This window comes from Oryctolagus cuniculus, chromosome X (assembly GCF_964237555.1).
Source record: "Oryctolagus cuniculus chromosome X, mOryCun1.1, whole genome shotgun sequence".
Lineage (NCBI taxonomy): Eukaryota > Metazoa > Chordata > Mammalia > Lagomorpha > Leporidae > Oryctolagus > Oryctolagus cuniculus.
Genome location: NC_091453.1, coordinates 78,321,866 through 78,339,102, shown reverse-complemented (window position 1 = coordinate 78,339,102; position 17,237 = coordinate 78,321,866). Strand labels below are relative to the sequence as shown.

The window sequence follows — 17,237 nt, the reverse complement described above, 5'->3', positions numbered from 1 at the left end:
AATGAAGTCACAAATAGTACTAATGATATCCAATAGTTATCAAAAAACATCTCATCACCAATTTCACTGCTACATTTGCTACCTTTCTGATACTCTGTTTATTCAAATAACCACTGAATTTACATTAGAAATGAAGAATGATTTCAAATCAATGATTTCTGCCTCCACCTTGGAAACCAGAAAAAGAGTAAATTAGAGGTGAGTGTTTGGTGCAGCAAAGATGCCACTTGGGATACCTGCACCTCATCAGGGTGCCCAGGTTCAAGTTCTAAATCTGTTTCCAACTCCAGCTTCCTGCTAATGCACACCCTGGGATATAGCAGGTGGTGGTTCAAGTACTTGAGGCCCTGCCACACAGACAGGAAACACAGATGGAGTTCTTGGCTCCTGGCTTCGGCATGGCCCAACCCTGGCTATTGCAGGCATCTGGGGAGTAAATTATACAATGGAAAAACACACACTCTCCCTTTGTGTGTATATGTGTGTGTGTGTGTCTTCCAAATAAAAAAAATTTAAGTAAAAAGAAGAGTAATTCAACTGATGGAAAAATGGGAATAATGAAAATGAGAGGAAAACAATAAATAGCAGAAAACAAAACAAAATTCAGTGGTAAAATTTTAAAAAATTCATACACCAATAGCTAGGTTAAACAGGAAAAAGGAGACTGCACAAATTACCAGTATCAGGAATCAGAGAAGTGACATCAGAAGATATTCTATAATTAATAAAAATGGTAACCAGGAGACATTAAAAATAACTATGAAAATTAAGCCTGGCAGATAGAATAGACTAATTCTTTCAAAGACACAACATACCAAAACTCATATAAGAAGAAATAGATAACAAGAATAACCATATATTTATTAAATAAATTGAAATGGTAGTTCAAAACCTTTCCACAAAAAAAAATTCCTGGCTCAGATGGATCACTAAAGAATTTGACTAAATATTTAAAAAACAAACAATATTGAATTTGAGACAGGAACTTCAAGGAAAGTAAAGGAGAAAATACTTCTTGACATTTCATTAGGTTGGCATTACCTTGATACCAACAGGCAAAGAAATTAAAAAAGAAAAATATCTCCATGAACACAGATGCAAAAAGTCTACACAAAAGTTTAACAAATTTTGGGATGGACAGAAGGTGCAGTGGTTAGGATCCCACAGGGATTTATACCACATCAGAGTATCTGGGCTGGAGTCCTAGTTCTGCTTCCAATTCCAGTTTGCTGGTGATGCACACCCTGGCAGGCAAGAGATTAGATAACTCAAAGAATTGGGTTCCTGTTACCCAGGGTCCCGGCTTGAGCCTGGCCTAGTCCCAGCTATTATGGACATTTTCAGAGTGAACTAGTGGCTGGTAGATGTCTGTCTGTCTCTTTTAGTCTCTATGTCTTCCAAATATAAATAAATATCTAAAAAATAATTTAACAAACTGAATCCAACAACATATAACAATCACAGTAACAACAAAATCCACCATAACCAAGTGGCCCAGCAATCTAGTGTTAACATCTAAAAATCAGTGTTATTTGTAACTCAATAATTAAAACTAAAAGCACCAAATCACCTCAATAGATGTAGAGAAAAATATTTTGTGAAATCCAAAATCCATTCCTGATAAGAAACTTCAGCAAACTAGTAACAGAAAGGAACTTCTTCAACCCGATTCAAGTCAACTATGAAAAATCCTCAGCTAACATCATCTTTATGAGTGAAGTTCCTCAAAAGAATCAACAACAAGATAGTGACCTCTACTCTTAATACTTTTATTCAACAATGTACTAGAAGATATGGGAAGAACAATTGTGAAATTTACATGGAAGTGCAATGGACCCAGATTAGCCAAAACAGCTTTAAAAAAAACAAATTTAGAGGGCTAGCATTACTTGATTTCAAATCTGTAGTATAGTAAGCAAGATAGAATATTATCCAAAGTGCACTCTCTCGCTCTCTCCATCACTCTGCCTTTCAAATAAATAATTAAAGAAAGAAAAAAACAGATTTAGTATAATAATAAATGATGAAATAGTAAATGGTTTCCCTAAGATCAAGGACAAGATATCAATTGTTATCATCACTAGTCAATATCATACCAGAGATTTTAACCAGGATTAGGCAAGAAGAAATGAAATGCATTCAAATTGAGAAGAAAGACATAAAATTACTTCTATTTGCAGGTTACATGATTTTGTATGGAGAAAGTCATAAAGAAAACACAGTAGAATTTTAAGTACAAATAAATGAATTCAACAAGATTTCTGAATACAAGATCAGTAAAAGAAAATGACTTCTATCTCTACACAGTAGCAATTAAGGAAATAATTTTATTCAAAGTAGCAAAAAAAGATAAAACACTAAGGGATTAATTTAACAAAATAAGTAAAAGCTTATATATTGAAAATTACAAAATGCTAAAATAGATTTAAGCAGATATAATTAAATGGAATGGCATCTCATTTATGGATCAAAAGACTAAGTATTGTGAAGATGACAATATTCCCCAAATTGTTCTATAGATTCAATGCAATCCCTAAATGCAATCCCTAACAAAATCTCAGCTGGATGTTTTTCAGAAATTGGCAAACTAATTCCAAAAATGATATGGAAATGCAAGAAGGCATCCAGTAAAATGAAAACAACCTTGAAACAGAACAAAGATGGAGCACGCACACTTAAAAATTTCAAAACATATCACAGAGACATAGTAGTCGGATAGCGTTATACTGGCATAAGGAATTAAATGGGAAAGAACTGAGTGTCCAGAAATAAAGCCTTACATTCTCATTTAATTTATATTCAACAGGACTGTCAATATAATTCATTGGTGAAAAGAAGAGTCTTAGCAACAAATTGTGCTGGGGAAACTGGACATCCAAATGCAAAAGAATAAATACGGAAACCTGCCTCATATCATACACAAAACTGAAGTTAAAAAAAAGAACATTTGAACCATATGACTTTTAAAAAATATATAGATGTAAATCTCCATGATCTTAGACTAGGCAATGTTTTCTTTGATATAATATCAAAATCATAAGCAACAGAAGAAAAAGGGATAAATTAAACTTCACCAAATTAAAAACTTCTATGGTGCAAATGGTAAATCAAAAAAATGAAAAGGCAAGACACAGAATGGGAGAAAAACATCTGAAAATCATATACCTCATAAGCAACATGTACCTGGAATGTAAAAAGATCCCCTAGAACTCAGTAACAAAAGGATAAATAAACCAATTAATAAATGGACACAGGATTTGAGTAGAAACTTCTCCAAGGACTGTGTGTGTGTGTGTATGTGTGTGTGTGATACAAACATGCGAAGGTGCTAAACATCACTTACTATTAGGGAAACAGAAATAAAAATCACATTGAGACATCATTTTTCACCTGACAGGTTGGCTATAATCAAAGAGATAGACAGTAATCACTGTTAGTGGGAGGTTAAAATGGTAATGCCATTTTAAAAACGCTTAGCTATTCATCAAAAAGATAAAAATAGAATTACTATAAGACCTAGCAATTCTACTCCTAGGTATATAACCAAGAGAACTGAAAAGTGTTTAGATAAAAACCTATTCAAGAATGTATATCACAGTATTATTCATAATAAGCAATACACATGCTAAATGACTATTAACTGATGAATGTAAAGAAAATATGGTTTATAAACAGAATGGAATACTATCCAACAATAAAAAGAAATGAAGTTCTGATTTATGCTACAACATAGATGAATCTTGAAAACATTACACAAAGTTACATAAGTCAGACACAAAAGAGCTATATTGTATGATTTCATTAGTCCAGAATAAGAAAATCCATAGAGACAGAATATGGGAAAGATTGCTAATAGGTTAAAGTTTTTTTTTTTTAGAGTGACAAAAATACCCTAAACTTAGATTATTCTTAACTGTTGCCCAACTCTGTGACTACAATAAAGATCATTTAATTGCATACTATATCAGTGAATGTGATGGTATGATAATTATGTCTCAATAAATGTTTATCATATCAATGCATATATCCAATTATAGGCTTTAAATAGGAGAATTTCAATTCTTTAACTCAAAATGGATCATAGAACTAAATGTAAAAGCTAAGATTTTAAATGTTCTAGAAGTAAACATGGAAAAAAATCTTTGTGACTTTGGGTATATAAAGATATTTTAGGTCTGACATGAAAAGTAAATCCATTTTAAAAACTGATAAACTGTACAACAAAAACTTTAAAACTCCTACTCTGTGAAAAGAGAATGAAAAGCCATCCAAAAACTGGGATGAAATATTTTCAAATCACAGATCTGAAAAAGGATTTTATCGACAGCTCCTAACAGCCTGGTACTTGAACAAGAATAGACATGTGGACCAATGGAACAAATTAGAGACCCCAGACACTAACCCACACATCTAGAACCAGCTAATTTTGGACAAAGGAGCTAAAATCACTCAAAGGATAGTCTCTTCAACAAATGATGTTGGAAAAATCGGATCTCTGTGTGCGAAAAGTATGAAGCAAGACCCCTACTTTAAACCCTATACAAAAACCAACTCATAATGGATCAGAAATCTAAAATTAAGACCCAAAGCAATTAAATTACTAGAGGAACACATAGGGGAAGCACTGAAAGACATTGGTATGGGCAAGGACTTCTTGGATAACATCCCAGAATCACAGGAAATAAAAGCAAAAATAGAGAAATGGGATTACATCAAGCTAAGAAGCTTCTGCACAGCAAAGGAAACATTCAACAGAGCCAAGAGGCAACTGACAGAATGAGAGAAAATATCTGCAAACTATACATCTGATAAAGGATTAATATCCAGAATATATAAGGAACTCAAAGAACTCAACAACAACAAAACAAGCAATCCAGTTAAGAAATAGGCTAAGGATATGAACAAGTATTTTTCAAAGGATGAAACACAAATAGCCAACAGACAAATAAAAAGATGCTCAGGGGCCGGCGCCGCGGCTCAGTAGGCTAATCCTCCGCCTAGCGGCGCCGGCACACCGGGTTCTAGTCCCGGTCGGGGCGCCGGATTCTGTCCCGGTTGCCCCTCTTCCAGGCCAGCCCTCTGCTGTGGCCAGGGAGTGCAGTGGAGGATGGCCCAGGTGCTTGGGCCCTGCACCCCATGGGAGACCAGGAAAAGCACCTGGCTCCTGGCTCCTGCCATCGGATCAGCGCGGTGCACCGGCCGCAGCGCGCCGGCCGCGGCGGCCATTGGAGGGTGAACCAACGGCAAAGGAAGACCTTTCTCTCTGTCTCTCTCTCTCACTGTCCACTCTGCCTGTCAAAAAAAAAAAAAAAAAAGATGCTCAGGATCACTAGCCATCAGAGAAATGCAAATCAAAACCACCATGAGGTTTCATCACACCCCAGTTAGAATGGCTATGATACAAAAATCTAATAATAACAAATGCTGGTCAAGATGCAGAGAAAAAGGTACCCTAATACATCATTGATGGGACTATAAACTAGTATAACCATTATGGAAGACAGTGTGGAGATTATTCAGAAATTTGAATATAGATGTACTATATGACCCAGCCATTCTACTCATGGCAATTTACCCGAAAGAAATAAAATCAGTATATGAAACAGTTATTAGTATGGCCATGTTTACTATAGATCAATTCACAATAGCTAAGATATGGAAGCTGCCCAGATGTCCATCAATTGACTAATGAATGAAGAAAATTTGGTGCATGCATACATAATGGAATACCACTCAGCCATCAAAAAGAATGAAATTCTGGCTTTCACAACAAAATGGATGCAACTGGAAATCTTTTTGCTCAGTGAAATAAGCCAGTCTTCACAAAACAAATATCATGGTTTCCCTGATTTGTGGTAACTAATATACAGAGTACAAAAAAATATAATGTATATGAGTGAAATTGACATTTTGAGATTTGATTATTGTTTATAGCCCTTGTCCAAAATCCAAACAGCTGATTTTCTACTTACTACTTAATGAATTCTTTATTTAGTGCAGGGTTAAGCATATGACTACAAAGTAAACTGAAAGTATGTCACTGCAAAAATTAAAAGAAAAATAAGGAAGGAAAGAGAACAGAGGGTGGGAGAAAGGGAAGGTGGGAAGGAGTGAAGGTAGGGTGGGAAGCATCATTATGTTCTTAAAACCATCATATATGAAATACTGAAATTTGTTCCCTTTATATAAATAAACTAATTAAAAAAAGAAATCTCAATTTAAAAAACCCAAATTTTAAAAATAGACAAAAGATTAGAACACATCCGTTAAAAAAGAAGATACACAGATACAGAATAGACTTTAAAAAGATAATCAACATCATTTGTGTACAAGGAGATGCTAAATAAAACTGCTGGCAAGGCAGTACATATTCATTTAAATGAATGAAATTTTAAAAAGACTGATCATACAGAATGTTGGTGAGGCTGTGGAAGAACACAAACTCTCATATACTGCTGACAGGAATGTAAAATGGTAAAAATACTTCAAAAAAGAGTTTCGCACTTTCTTTAAATGTAAGCATGCACCTACTACATGTTTCAGCTATTTAATTTTTTAATAATAATATAATAAATTTATTAATTTAATTCAGCTAATTAAGCTGAATGCAAGAAGGCAGGAAAAACAATCATACACAGTTTACTCCATGGGAGATGTGGAAAAAGCTCCCAGTTTCTGGCTTAGGTCTGGCCCAGTCCTGGCTGTTGTGGCCATTTGGAGAGTAGATCAGCAGAAGGCAGAGCTTTATGTATTTAGTTGAAAGGAAGAGTTACAGAGAAGGAGTGGTATAGGCAGAGACACACACACACCTCCTCACACACACACACACATACACACACACACACAGAGATGATCAATCTTCCAACCACTGGTTCACTCCCCCAATGGCTGCAACACAACAGCAAGGGCTGGGCCAAACTGAAGCCAGGAGCTTCATCTGGGCCTCCCACATGGGTATAGGGATGTAAGTACTTGGGCTACCTTCTGCAATCTTTCCAGGAGCATTAGCAGGGAGCTGGATTGGAAGTGCAGCAGCTGGGATTCAAATCAGTGCCAATATGGGATGCCGGCACTGCAGGCTGTCACTTAATCCACTATGCCACAGCACTAGCACCCAAAAAAATAAATCCTAAAAAAAAATATTGCTGGAAAAAAAAAAAAAAAACCACGAAATTTTAAAATACCATGTCAAGCATAGAGAAGAGGTAGAAAATAGCATGTAGGTTCTAGATTACACAGTAATTAACTGACCTTCTACAAAGTTAAGTTATACATATTCACCTGAGGAAAGAGGTTAAAGTAGAATTTGTAGACTAGATTATAATGATATTGTTCAAAAGATAGCTTAACAGAAGAACTTGATTGTGATCTGATAACAATGTCACTTCACTAAACTGCCAGCCATGTTCAGGTTACTTTTATCATGTTTTCAAAATCAGCAGTATTTTGATTATACATTTGTATTATATACTTACAATAATGTTTTAATCATTCATTTTTAGTACTACAATTATTACACGAAACATAAACTGATTACTATAAATTTCCAAGTTTTTCCAGTGAACATACTACTATAATATGGTACTAAGATTTCCAATTTGACTTTTTAAAAATTTTTCATTCATGTTATGTATTTATTTGAAAGGCAGAGTGATAGAAAGAAAGAAAGAACTGCCATCCAATGGTTCACTCCCCAGATCCCTGCAAAAGCTGGGCCCTATATACACACACACACAGAGAGAAAGAGAGAGAGAGAGAGAGAGAGAGAGAGAGAGAGGATCAATCTTCCAACTACTGGTTCACTCCCCAATTGGCTACAACAGTTGGTTTGGGCCAGGCTGAAGCCAAGAGCCAGGAACTCCACTGAGATAGCCCATCTGGGTGGTGGAATCCAAAATACTTGGGGCATCATCTTTTGCCTTCCCAGGTGCATGAGCAGGAAGTTGGCTCAGAAGCAGAAGATCTTGGTACTCTGATATGAGTTGTGGAGATCCCAAGTGGTGGCTTAACCCACTGTTCCATAATACCTTCTTGACATTTGAAATAAAGCTTAAATGCTTTCACACTGAAGGTAAATCTTACCATAAGAATCCATGGATTTACAAAGGAGCCCAATTGTCCTCCAGTACAGAAAATGATGGTACCAATGACATCACAACCAAGTTGTAAAGTGGTCAGTTAAGTTATGCTTGTCATATGCTTGTCTATGTGGCTGTTTTATAAAGGACTTTAAAAGTAGCTTAAAAACACTCATTAGATAGCTGCTATTACAGTTAATACTGGAGCTTAGCAAAATGTATCAAGAGGAAGTGCTCATTTTCATGTTCAGAAATCATTATTCATTGCTTTTGTGAAAAAAACCCTAGTTTGCATTTAATAAGCTAATATTTAAATGATCATCTTGTCACATAAGTAACAATTACCTGTGAGACACCCAACTTTTTACAAGCATCAAGAAAATTTTCTACATTTCTTCGACATTTTGCCATACTCAGTTTGGGCTGTAAAGAAAAGGAGGACAAAGGTATAGTTTAAGGGATTTTTTTTATACAGAACTTAATCAAAACTGAAAATTGAACTTACTGAGGCAAATTATTTAAGACAGTTTTAAGAAGTGGTATCTTTCATTGGAGAACTAACAAACTGAAGACAAAACTTACCACTGCTGGCGATGGTACATGAATACTAGCTACTGAGCGTGGCCTTATATGATTGGCTAAATGGCAAAGAACAACCCCATCCATCAGTGCAGCTCCAATGTCATCAGGCAAAATTACTTTTAACCTGGATTCAAGATTCTACAAAGAAATGAGTATAAATCATTTATATTCCATCTAAACATATGTATTATATTATTTATATGACTAATTGTCACACAGTCCAAAAACTTTAAAAAAACAATGAAAATGAAATCCACATACATTATTATTTTTCCAAGGAAAACTCATTTCTACAGAGTGAATCTGAAAGGTCAATCTAACTTACATTGCGAAGTTGTCGTATTTGCTCTCGCTCTTCCCGTAAATGTTCCATCTTTCTTCTCATTGTAAATCCTGGATCTGCTGCCCCATATTCCTGGCGAGGAGATCGGCTGAAAGCTATAAAAATAGAAATTTTCTAACTCGTTACAAAAATAATAGGAAGGAGCAACAACGGATGAGGAAAGAGGCATGATTAAAAAGTATCAGTACAAAATTACATAAAACATTATTACTTACAGTCTAAATATTTTAAAATATATTTCAACTCTACTTCTTTGTACATTTAAAAGCAACAGGGAAGACAAATGTAATGATTTATACCACCTATACATGTTCTTACTTAAATATACATTATTATATACTTGTGACCCAGGTTAAAAATGATTACTGATGATTACTGAACACAATGTCAGCCTTTTATCTTTAAAGAAAAAGGAAATTATTCTTGAAGGTCAATACAGTTATTCAGGAATAAAAACTATAATTCAATACCTTGCCAAGTAACATGGATCCATTTTCTTTTGGGCTTGCCAAATGCGAAAAGATCCCTTTTTTAAAACCACAATAAAATGGAGTGCTATAATTTCAAACAGTGTTTGGTCTGCTGGCAGAGTGGTCATTCTAACAGCAGTCACAGTAGAGTAGAAATAAGACTGCAGTATATCTAAGGCAAAAAGCTGAGGTTTCAGGAGCTTGAAGGTAAAGAGGAAGAAAGAAATGGGAATGGGAATTGGAAAGACAAATAAGGTTAAGAGAAAATTACTTTTGGGAGAGGGGAAAGAATCTATGTGTACTTAAAACTATGGAGTCAACCCCACGGAAGCTGGGAAACTCTAGTTTCAAGCATAAGGAATAAATTTTATTTACAGAATATATACTTACCTGATCTAGGTTTCAAGCCAAAGGGGCCATGTGGAAAACCATCAGTTCTGTCATATTCCTAAAAAAAGAAAGCAAATAAAACCTCTTTTCTTTCAAAATCAAGGTACTTATTCTTATCTATTCCAATTTTGAGAAAGTACTAATTTTTTTTCCAAAATTAGTGGAGTAAAGGAAAGTAACTTACATTTCAATTCAAGCTGATACATTTTTAAAGGTCAATAAATATTTGCTAAATGATCTGATTGTGCATGCCTTTAAATACTTTTCTCCCATAATAAAGAAAAATGAAAATCATTACTGAAGTACAAAAAAAGAAAAAATGAGATTAAAGTCTCCAAAGAAATGAAATAAGCAACAATGAAAAGATATGTGAATCCAGCAACATTTACTCAGTATCTGCTATAGATATGACACTTAACAGTGGACAATCTGAGGCCAATATACATATTCAAACTAAGAGGGGCTGCAGAATGACAGATGATAATCTGCTATTGCTTCCATTTTACTGCACATTGTTTTCGAACAGTGGTGTGCTGTGGAGAAATTTATGGTACATTAAACAAATCTGAACTGAGTCAGTCACACAGCTTAGCTTACATCTTGAGAAAAACATTTATTTGTGATTGTTTATTGTTCAAATGGAGTTATGAAGATTAAATGAGATAACTAAATAAAGTACTCTAAATTGTAACATGACAAAATAATGTAATCTTAGGAGCTTCTTAATGAATTGGTGCAACAACTCTATGACATAGGTAGGGCCTAGGCTTCTGGATCACTTCTGTACCATTTAACGAGAGCAGTCCTTGGGGAAGTGATCAGTCTCTTTAGCTGTAAAATGATGAAGCTGCTATATAGTTCAAGGGACTGCCTTTAAGTTCAAATGTAGGAACAAGCACTTCGTTTATAGTAAAACATTGTACTAGTTTTAATAATTTCCTTTCACACACACACATGAAATTGAAGCATTCAAGATTCTGTAGATTATCTGAATCTTCTGCTAGTAAACATGATGCACAGGCCAGTGCCACGGCTCACTAGGCTAATCCTCTGCCTGTGGCGCTGGCACCCCAGGTTCTAGTCCCGGTTGGGGTGCCAGATTCTGTCTCGGTTGCTTCTCTTCCAGTTCAGCTCTCTGCTGTGGCCCGGGAGTGCAGTGGAGGTGGCCCAAGTGCTTGGGCCCTGCACCCGCATGGGAGACCAGGAAGAAGCACCTGGCTCCTGGCTTCGGATCAGCGCAGTGTACCGGCCATAATGGCCATTTGGGGGGTGAACCAATGGAAGGCAGACCTTTCTCTTTCTCTCTCTCTCTCTCACTAACTCTGCCTGTCAAAAAAAAAAAAAAAAAAAAAAGACATGATACACAGTTCAGGCTATTATTTGCGCAACCAAAACACGTTCTTATCACCCTGTCTAGCCACAAGTCTCAGAGTTTGTCATAATTATATTGATTGAAGTGTTATGAATTTCTAGACCATAAAATCACAGAGCAACTAGGCAATTAAGTAGTAGTCACGTGTGTTATAACTTAAAGAATAGGTTTACAAAAGCATGTGCCAATAACTAGGATGATGAGAATATCCTAATTTTAAGTATTTTCCAGAAGTATGTATACCATTTTACCTAGCATACAAATAATTTGGAAGCATGTTTATAAAACTAATGCCCAAGTCCATTTTTAAGGAATTATTTATTTATTTGAAAGGCAGAGAATCACCAAGGGAGCGTAAGCAAGACAGAGAGGGAGAAATCTTCCACTGCTGGTTCACTCCCCAAAAAGCCATAAAAACTGGGGTTGGGTCAGGCTGAAACCAAGAGCAGGGAACTCCATCTGAGTCTTCAGTGTGTGTGGCAGGGATTTAAGTACTTGAGTCATCATCCGCTGCCTTCTCGGGCACATTAACAGGAAACCAGATTGGAAGTGGGGTAGCCAGAACTCAAACCCAGCACTCTAATGTGGGTTGCTGGCAATACAAGCAGTGGCTTATCCTGCTGCTCTACAACATGGGACCCTGCCCGAGTCTGTTTAAAAGTTTTATAATGCAACTCACTCAAAACAATAAAAAAAAAAATCTTGGCTTAAAAAAAGTAACATCATCTACACATAACAAAATATTATCTAAAATTATTCAGTTAATTGAAACCATCCAAATATTTAGACAGTCATGAATTCACCAAATAAACAATTAATCATTTACTTACTAATACTGATACACTTTAGAATAGTAAGTAGTATAATCTGAAGTAGAAAAGAGACTGTTTAGAGTTTTTCAAAATGTATCTCTTGTTATAAAATAATAGGTTTAATCAAATTAGAAGAATCAATCATCCAAACTACCAGAGTATAAACTGTAATTTCCATATACCTGTTCTCCCCATGCTCTCAAATTAGGTCTAAGATGCAGGGAATTTGTAACCTCTTGTCGATAGGAACAACCCACTGCAGGGATGTTTCTCGTGGAAAAAGGAAGTTTCTCTTGCATTGCTTTCAGACCTAACTGGTTACAAGAAAAACCAAAGGCCATTGCACAATGCTGAAGTGCTATTTTCAAATTTAAAATGTTAAGGCTATTCTTAAAATCCATAATTTATTTTAAAATATGGATGAATTAAAAAGTACCCTTTTCATAAAGTAAATTATCTTCTGTTATACAGAGATGTTTCCATAGAAAATCATAAACAAAGTGCTATTATTATGAATACTTATACCAAACATGTTATTTTTAGAATCCTTTATAGAAGGTTTATACAAACTAACCTAACATAGATTTTTGAATGATTGAATATATTATGTGGCAAAAAGAAAAGGTGAGGTTAGAGAGAAGAGGCAAGGGAAAAACCCTACAGAAAACACACACAAAAAAAAAGCCATGAAAAAACACATTTAACATATAAAACCAGAATTTGTACCTCAGACGATACTGGAGATTGTGGTGACATATAAGCATTATCACTGTCTTGCTAAAATATAAAAATAAAAGATGAAAGATGAAATTAAAATACAAATGATGATTTAAACACATAAAATGAAAAATGAAAATTATTTTGATCAACTGGTAAAGACAGACTCTGGAACACACCATCTGGCACCTTGCCAGTCAACATGTGCTCTGTAAACACCAGCATAGTTATCCTCTGGGAATCCGTTAGAAATACAGAATCTTAGGCCCTAATCAACACCAAATCAGAATGAATATCTATCTATATCTATATATATATATATACACACATATATGATTCCGAAGTATCTTAAAGTTTGTGAAGAACCATCTTCACATAATAGCAATGATGTGTTACAATCTGAGACATGTTAATAAAGGCATGCAAAAGTTCAATTACCCTTTTTGGTGCTCAGTTAGTTGTCACCTATCAAGGAGAACAAGTGGTATTTGTCCCTTTGGGATTGGCTTATTTCACTCAACATAACGTTTTCCAAATTCCTAACAGGGATCACTTTTCAGTTAAAATTTAAACACCTAAGAATAATTGTGTGTTAATTACAGAGTTCAACCAATGGCACTAGAACAAAAAAAAATACTAAAAAAGTGAAATGAACACTATGAGAAATGGTGACTTGATCAGCCCTCACCCTGACTGTTGATGAGCAGCTTAATATGTTATCCCTCTTAGTATTTTTTTTGTTTGTTCTACTTAATACTTTTGGTTGAATACTGTAATCAATACACAATTCTTCTTAAGTGCTGAAACTTAACTGAAAAGTGATCACTGTTAAATATAAGAGTGGGAATAAGAGAGGGAAGAGATGTGCAATTCCAGACATGCTCAAGCTGACTTACCTCAAACGGTAGACTTAGAAACATACCAGGGGATTCGAATTCAATCCCATTAAGGTGGCATGTACCAATGCCATCTCACTAGTCCCAGTGATCAATTTCTGTTCACAATTGATCGTAATGATAGGACTAAGAACCAAAGGGATCACATAAACAAGAATAGGGTCTGCAAATACTAGCTGATAGAATCAAAAAGGGAGAGAATGATCCAACATGGGAAGTGAGACACACAGCAGACACATAGAATGGCAAATGTCCTATCAGCACTCTGGCCTCATAATCAGCCCTTAAGGCATGCGGATCCGGCTGAAATGCCCATGAGAGTATTTCAGGCATGGAAAGCCAAGACACTCTGGGGGAAAAAAAAAAACCTAAATGAATGATCTCCACGAGTGAGATCCCAGTGGAAGGAATGGGTCATCAAAGAAGGAGGTACCTTTCTCTGAAGGGAGGAGAGAACTTCCACTTTGACCATGGCCTTGTCTAAATATGATCAGAGTCGGTGAACTCAGGGGGCTTCCATAGCCTTGGCAGCTCATGACAAGAGCCTAGGGTGATTACTGAGGCCATAAACAAGAGTGTCAATTTGTTAAGTCAACAACAGGAGTCACTGTGCACTTACTCCTCATGTAGGATCTTTGTCCTTAGTGTGCTGTACATTGAGATTTAATGCTATAACTAGTACTCAAACAGTATTTTTCACTTTATGTTTCTGTGCGGGAGCAAACTGTTGAAATCTTTACTTAATGTATGCTAAACTGATCTTCTGTATATAAAGAGAATCAAAAATGAATCTTGATGTGAATGGAAGGGGAGAGGGAGTGGATAAGGGGAGGGTTGCGGGTTGGAGGGACATTATTGGGGGGGAAGCCATTGTAATCCATATTCTATACTTTGGAAATTTATATTCATTAAATAAAAGTTAAAAAAAAGTTCAATTACCCAAATAAGTACTTTTATCTGGAAAACTATGTGTGTCTAACATAAGCTTAGAAATAATTAAAAAGAATTTAACTGAATAAAATATTAAATGGCCCATGATTTTAATGACTATTCTAATGCCAACCAAATATAAGTCTTGATATTTTAACCTTGAATATGCATAACAAATAGAACATTCATTCATTCATTCATTCAACAAATGATTATTGGCTACCTATTATATGTCAGACACCAGGCTACACAGTGGCAGCATTAAAATTTGGTAAATGCTATCGTCTATTCAAGAATCTCTCAGTCTAAGAACAAAATACATTAATGTATGTAGGTGATACAACAATCTTAGGACAATATAGGGCTATGCACGGTATATTACAAGGGACAGATAAGGGGCTCTTGGGGTGGGTATGTTGGAGAAAAGCAAGTTTCTTGCAAAAGTAGAAACTGTAGAAAAATAGAATGTTCAACATAAAAAGAAGGAAAAAGAACACACTGTAAGATGAGAAGACAAGAACAAAGACAAACTCACAAATTGTGAGTTGAGGCTGATGTGGTAAGTAGGGGCTTGACCAAGAAGGACCTGGGATTTACCTTATACGTTATGGGGAGAAACTGAATGTTCCTAAGGAAGGAAATGGCCTGATTATATTTGCTTTCTTAGAAATGATCATTCTGGTTGCAGTAAGCAGAATGGACTGGAGAATGAAAGAAGAGTGGGTTAAGTACTGCAGTGGTCCAGTCAAGAAATCATTAGGACCCTGCCAAAGTAGAAACAGTAAAAATGGAGACAGGAAAAGTATACACAACATTTCTGTACTAAAAAATAAAGAGTAGGTCTTGGCAACTGATTATATAACTAAGCAAGAAGGACAAAAAGACATAAGAGGGGACAGAGAGAGTAGGCAAAGTAAATCTCTAACTTAGGGTTTAACCAGTATTTTCTGTAAAAGGTCAGGTAGTAAGTATTTCATGATTTGTGGGACACATGATCTCTGTGGCAACTACCGAATCCTGCAACTGTAATATAAACGCAGCTATAAGTAAATGGATATGGCTGAATTCCAATAAAATGGTACTAAAGGGGCCGGCACTGTGGAGCAGCTGGTAAAGCCGCCACCTGCAGTGCTGCCATCTGTTTGGGCGCTGGTTCGAGTCCCGGCTGCTCCACTTCTAATCCGGCTCTCTGCTATGGCCTGGGAAAGCAGCAGAAGATGGCCCAAGTCCTTGAGCCCCTGCACTCATGTGGGAGACCTGGAAGAAGCTCCTGGCTCCTGGCTTCGGATCAGCGCAGCTCTAGCTGTTGCAGCCACCTGGGGAGTGAACTAGCGGATGGAAGACCTCTCTCTCTGTAACTCTGCTTTTCAAATAAAGAAATACATTTTTTAAAAAAACTGTACTACAAAGTTAAGGGCCAGATGTGCTCCCTGGGCCATAGTTTGCTAATCCTTGCTCTAGTCAGACAGTGAATGATGATTTCACTGAGTTTTTTTCAACCTTGGCTACCCATTAAGTTCACACAAGAAACTAAAAATCTCATTGTCCTAGTCACACCCCATCATACCACATGCCAATTAAATGATCATATTTAGACAAGGCCATGGTCAAAGTGGAAGTTCTCTCCTCCCTTCAGAGAAAGGTACCTCCTTCTTTGATGACCCGTTCTTTCCACTGGGATCTCACTCGCGGAGATCTTTCATTTAGTTGTTTTTTTTTTTTTCCCCAGAGTGTCTTGGCTTTCCATGCCTAAAATACTCTCATGGAAATCTAATTTTGAGTTTTAAAATAGTATACACAGAATTTGTGGAAAGTGTTCCCAAAAGGAGTTCTTTAAAGATCTCAATTGACTACCATGTTGATTTAGGAAAATAAAAGATAGGAAAAGGTAATAAAGCATGGATTACAGGTCCAAGACAAATGATGATAAAATTCTAACATTGAACTATTAGAAATTCTGTTCAAAAGGACAGATGGGAAACTGCATGATTCAGTTAACAGCTGTATGATGATGCCTGTAAGTTGTTACTATTGCAGAAAGCTATATATTCAATCAATAAGAAAGAAATTGAAAAATGAAATGCATTTTACTTTGAAGCAACTAAATGTGAAAAGTAAACATTTCAAATAATTAAGATTATCCTTTTCTCACCTCATCATTTTCATTGCCACTTGAACTCTTCCTCATTGATTTATACTGAAAAATATTCAAAACATATACTTTACTTTTCTTTGCATATGAATCTCTACAAGGAAGTTATGTCTTATTCATGTTTTACTACTTTTATTAAATTACTTGATATTAAATTTATGTGACCAGTTTAAATGTCCTACTACTAACTTATATAATGCTTTCTATGCACAAGGAATTGTTCTAAGTACTATACATATCTCAAGTAAAATTCCTGACTAAATCAATCCCACTTCCCATTCACTCAGGTTTGCAATCTGAGGGTTGTCTTAATTAGAGTCTTTCTTTTTCTTAATTCACATATCTAATGTCATTAAGTCAATTCTTTTTGAAATTTCTCTGACTTACCTCTTCTGAATTTTCACAACTGCCTTATCCCAGGCTCCCATTATCTCACACTTGGTCTATAATCTCACTATTCTTATATATTAATAGATGCTATCCATTGATAAGAAA

At 35.7% G+C, this 17,237-nt stretch overlaps 1 protein-coding gene and 1 non-coding gene across 8 annotated transcripts in view; both read right to left on the bottom strand.

Annotated features, from left to right (window-relative positions):
* The window catches only part of LRCH2 (leucine rich repeats and calponin homology domain containing 2), a 197,033-nt gene that overhangs the window by 4,611 nt on the left and 175,185 nt on the right, over positions 1-17,237 (bottom strand). For 2 of the 7 annotated variants that reach the window (XM_051827272.2, XM_051827274.2), the window contains 6 exons: positions 16,743-16,787; positions 12,774-12,824; positions 9,864-9,921; positions 8,986-9,098; positions 8,661-8,798; positions 8,424-8,501 (listed from right to left, as the gene is read on the bottom strand). In XM_051827272.2, coding sequence (XP_051683232.1) covers positions 8,424-8,501; positions 8,661-8,798; positions 8,986-9,098; positions 9,864-9,921; positions 12,774-12,824; positions 16,743-16,787 — 483 coding nt within the window. Of the gene's footprint in view, positions 1-8,423; positions 8,502-8,660; positions 8,799-8,985; positions 9,674-9,863; positions 9,922-12,773; positions 12,825-16,742; positions 16,788-17,237 lie in introns of those variants that run through there. The other 5 variants (XM_051827273.2, XM_051827275.2, XM_051827276.2 and 2 more) reach the window with 3 other exon arrangements.
* Positions 12,272-12,400, bottom strand: LOC127485059 (small nucleolar RNA SNORA35). The gene has a single exon (XR_007912257.1). It is a non-coding gene; the product is annotated as a small nucleolar RNA SNORA35 (small nucleolar RNA).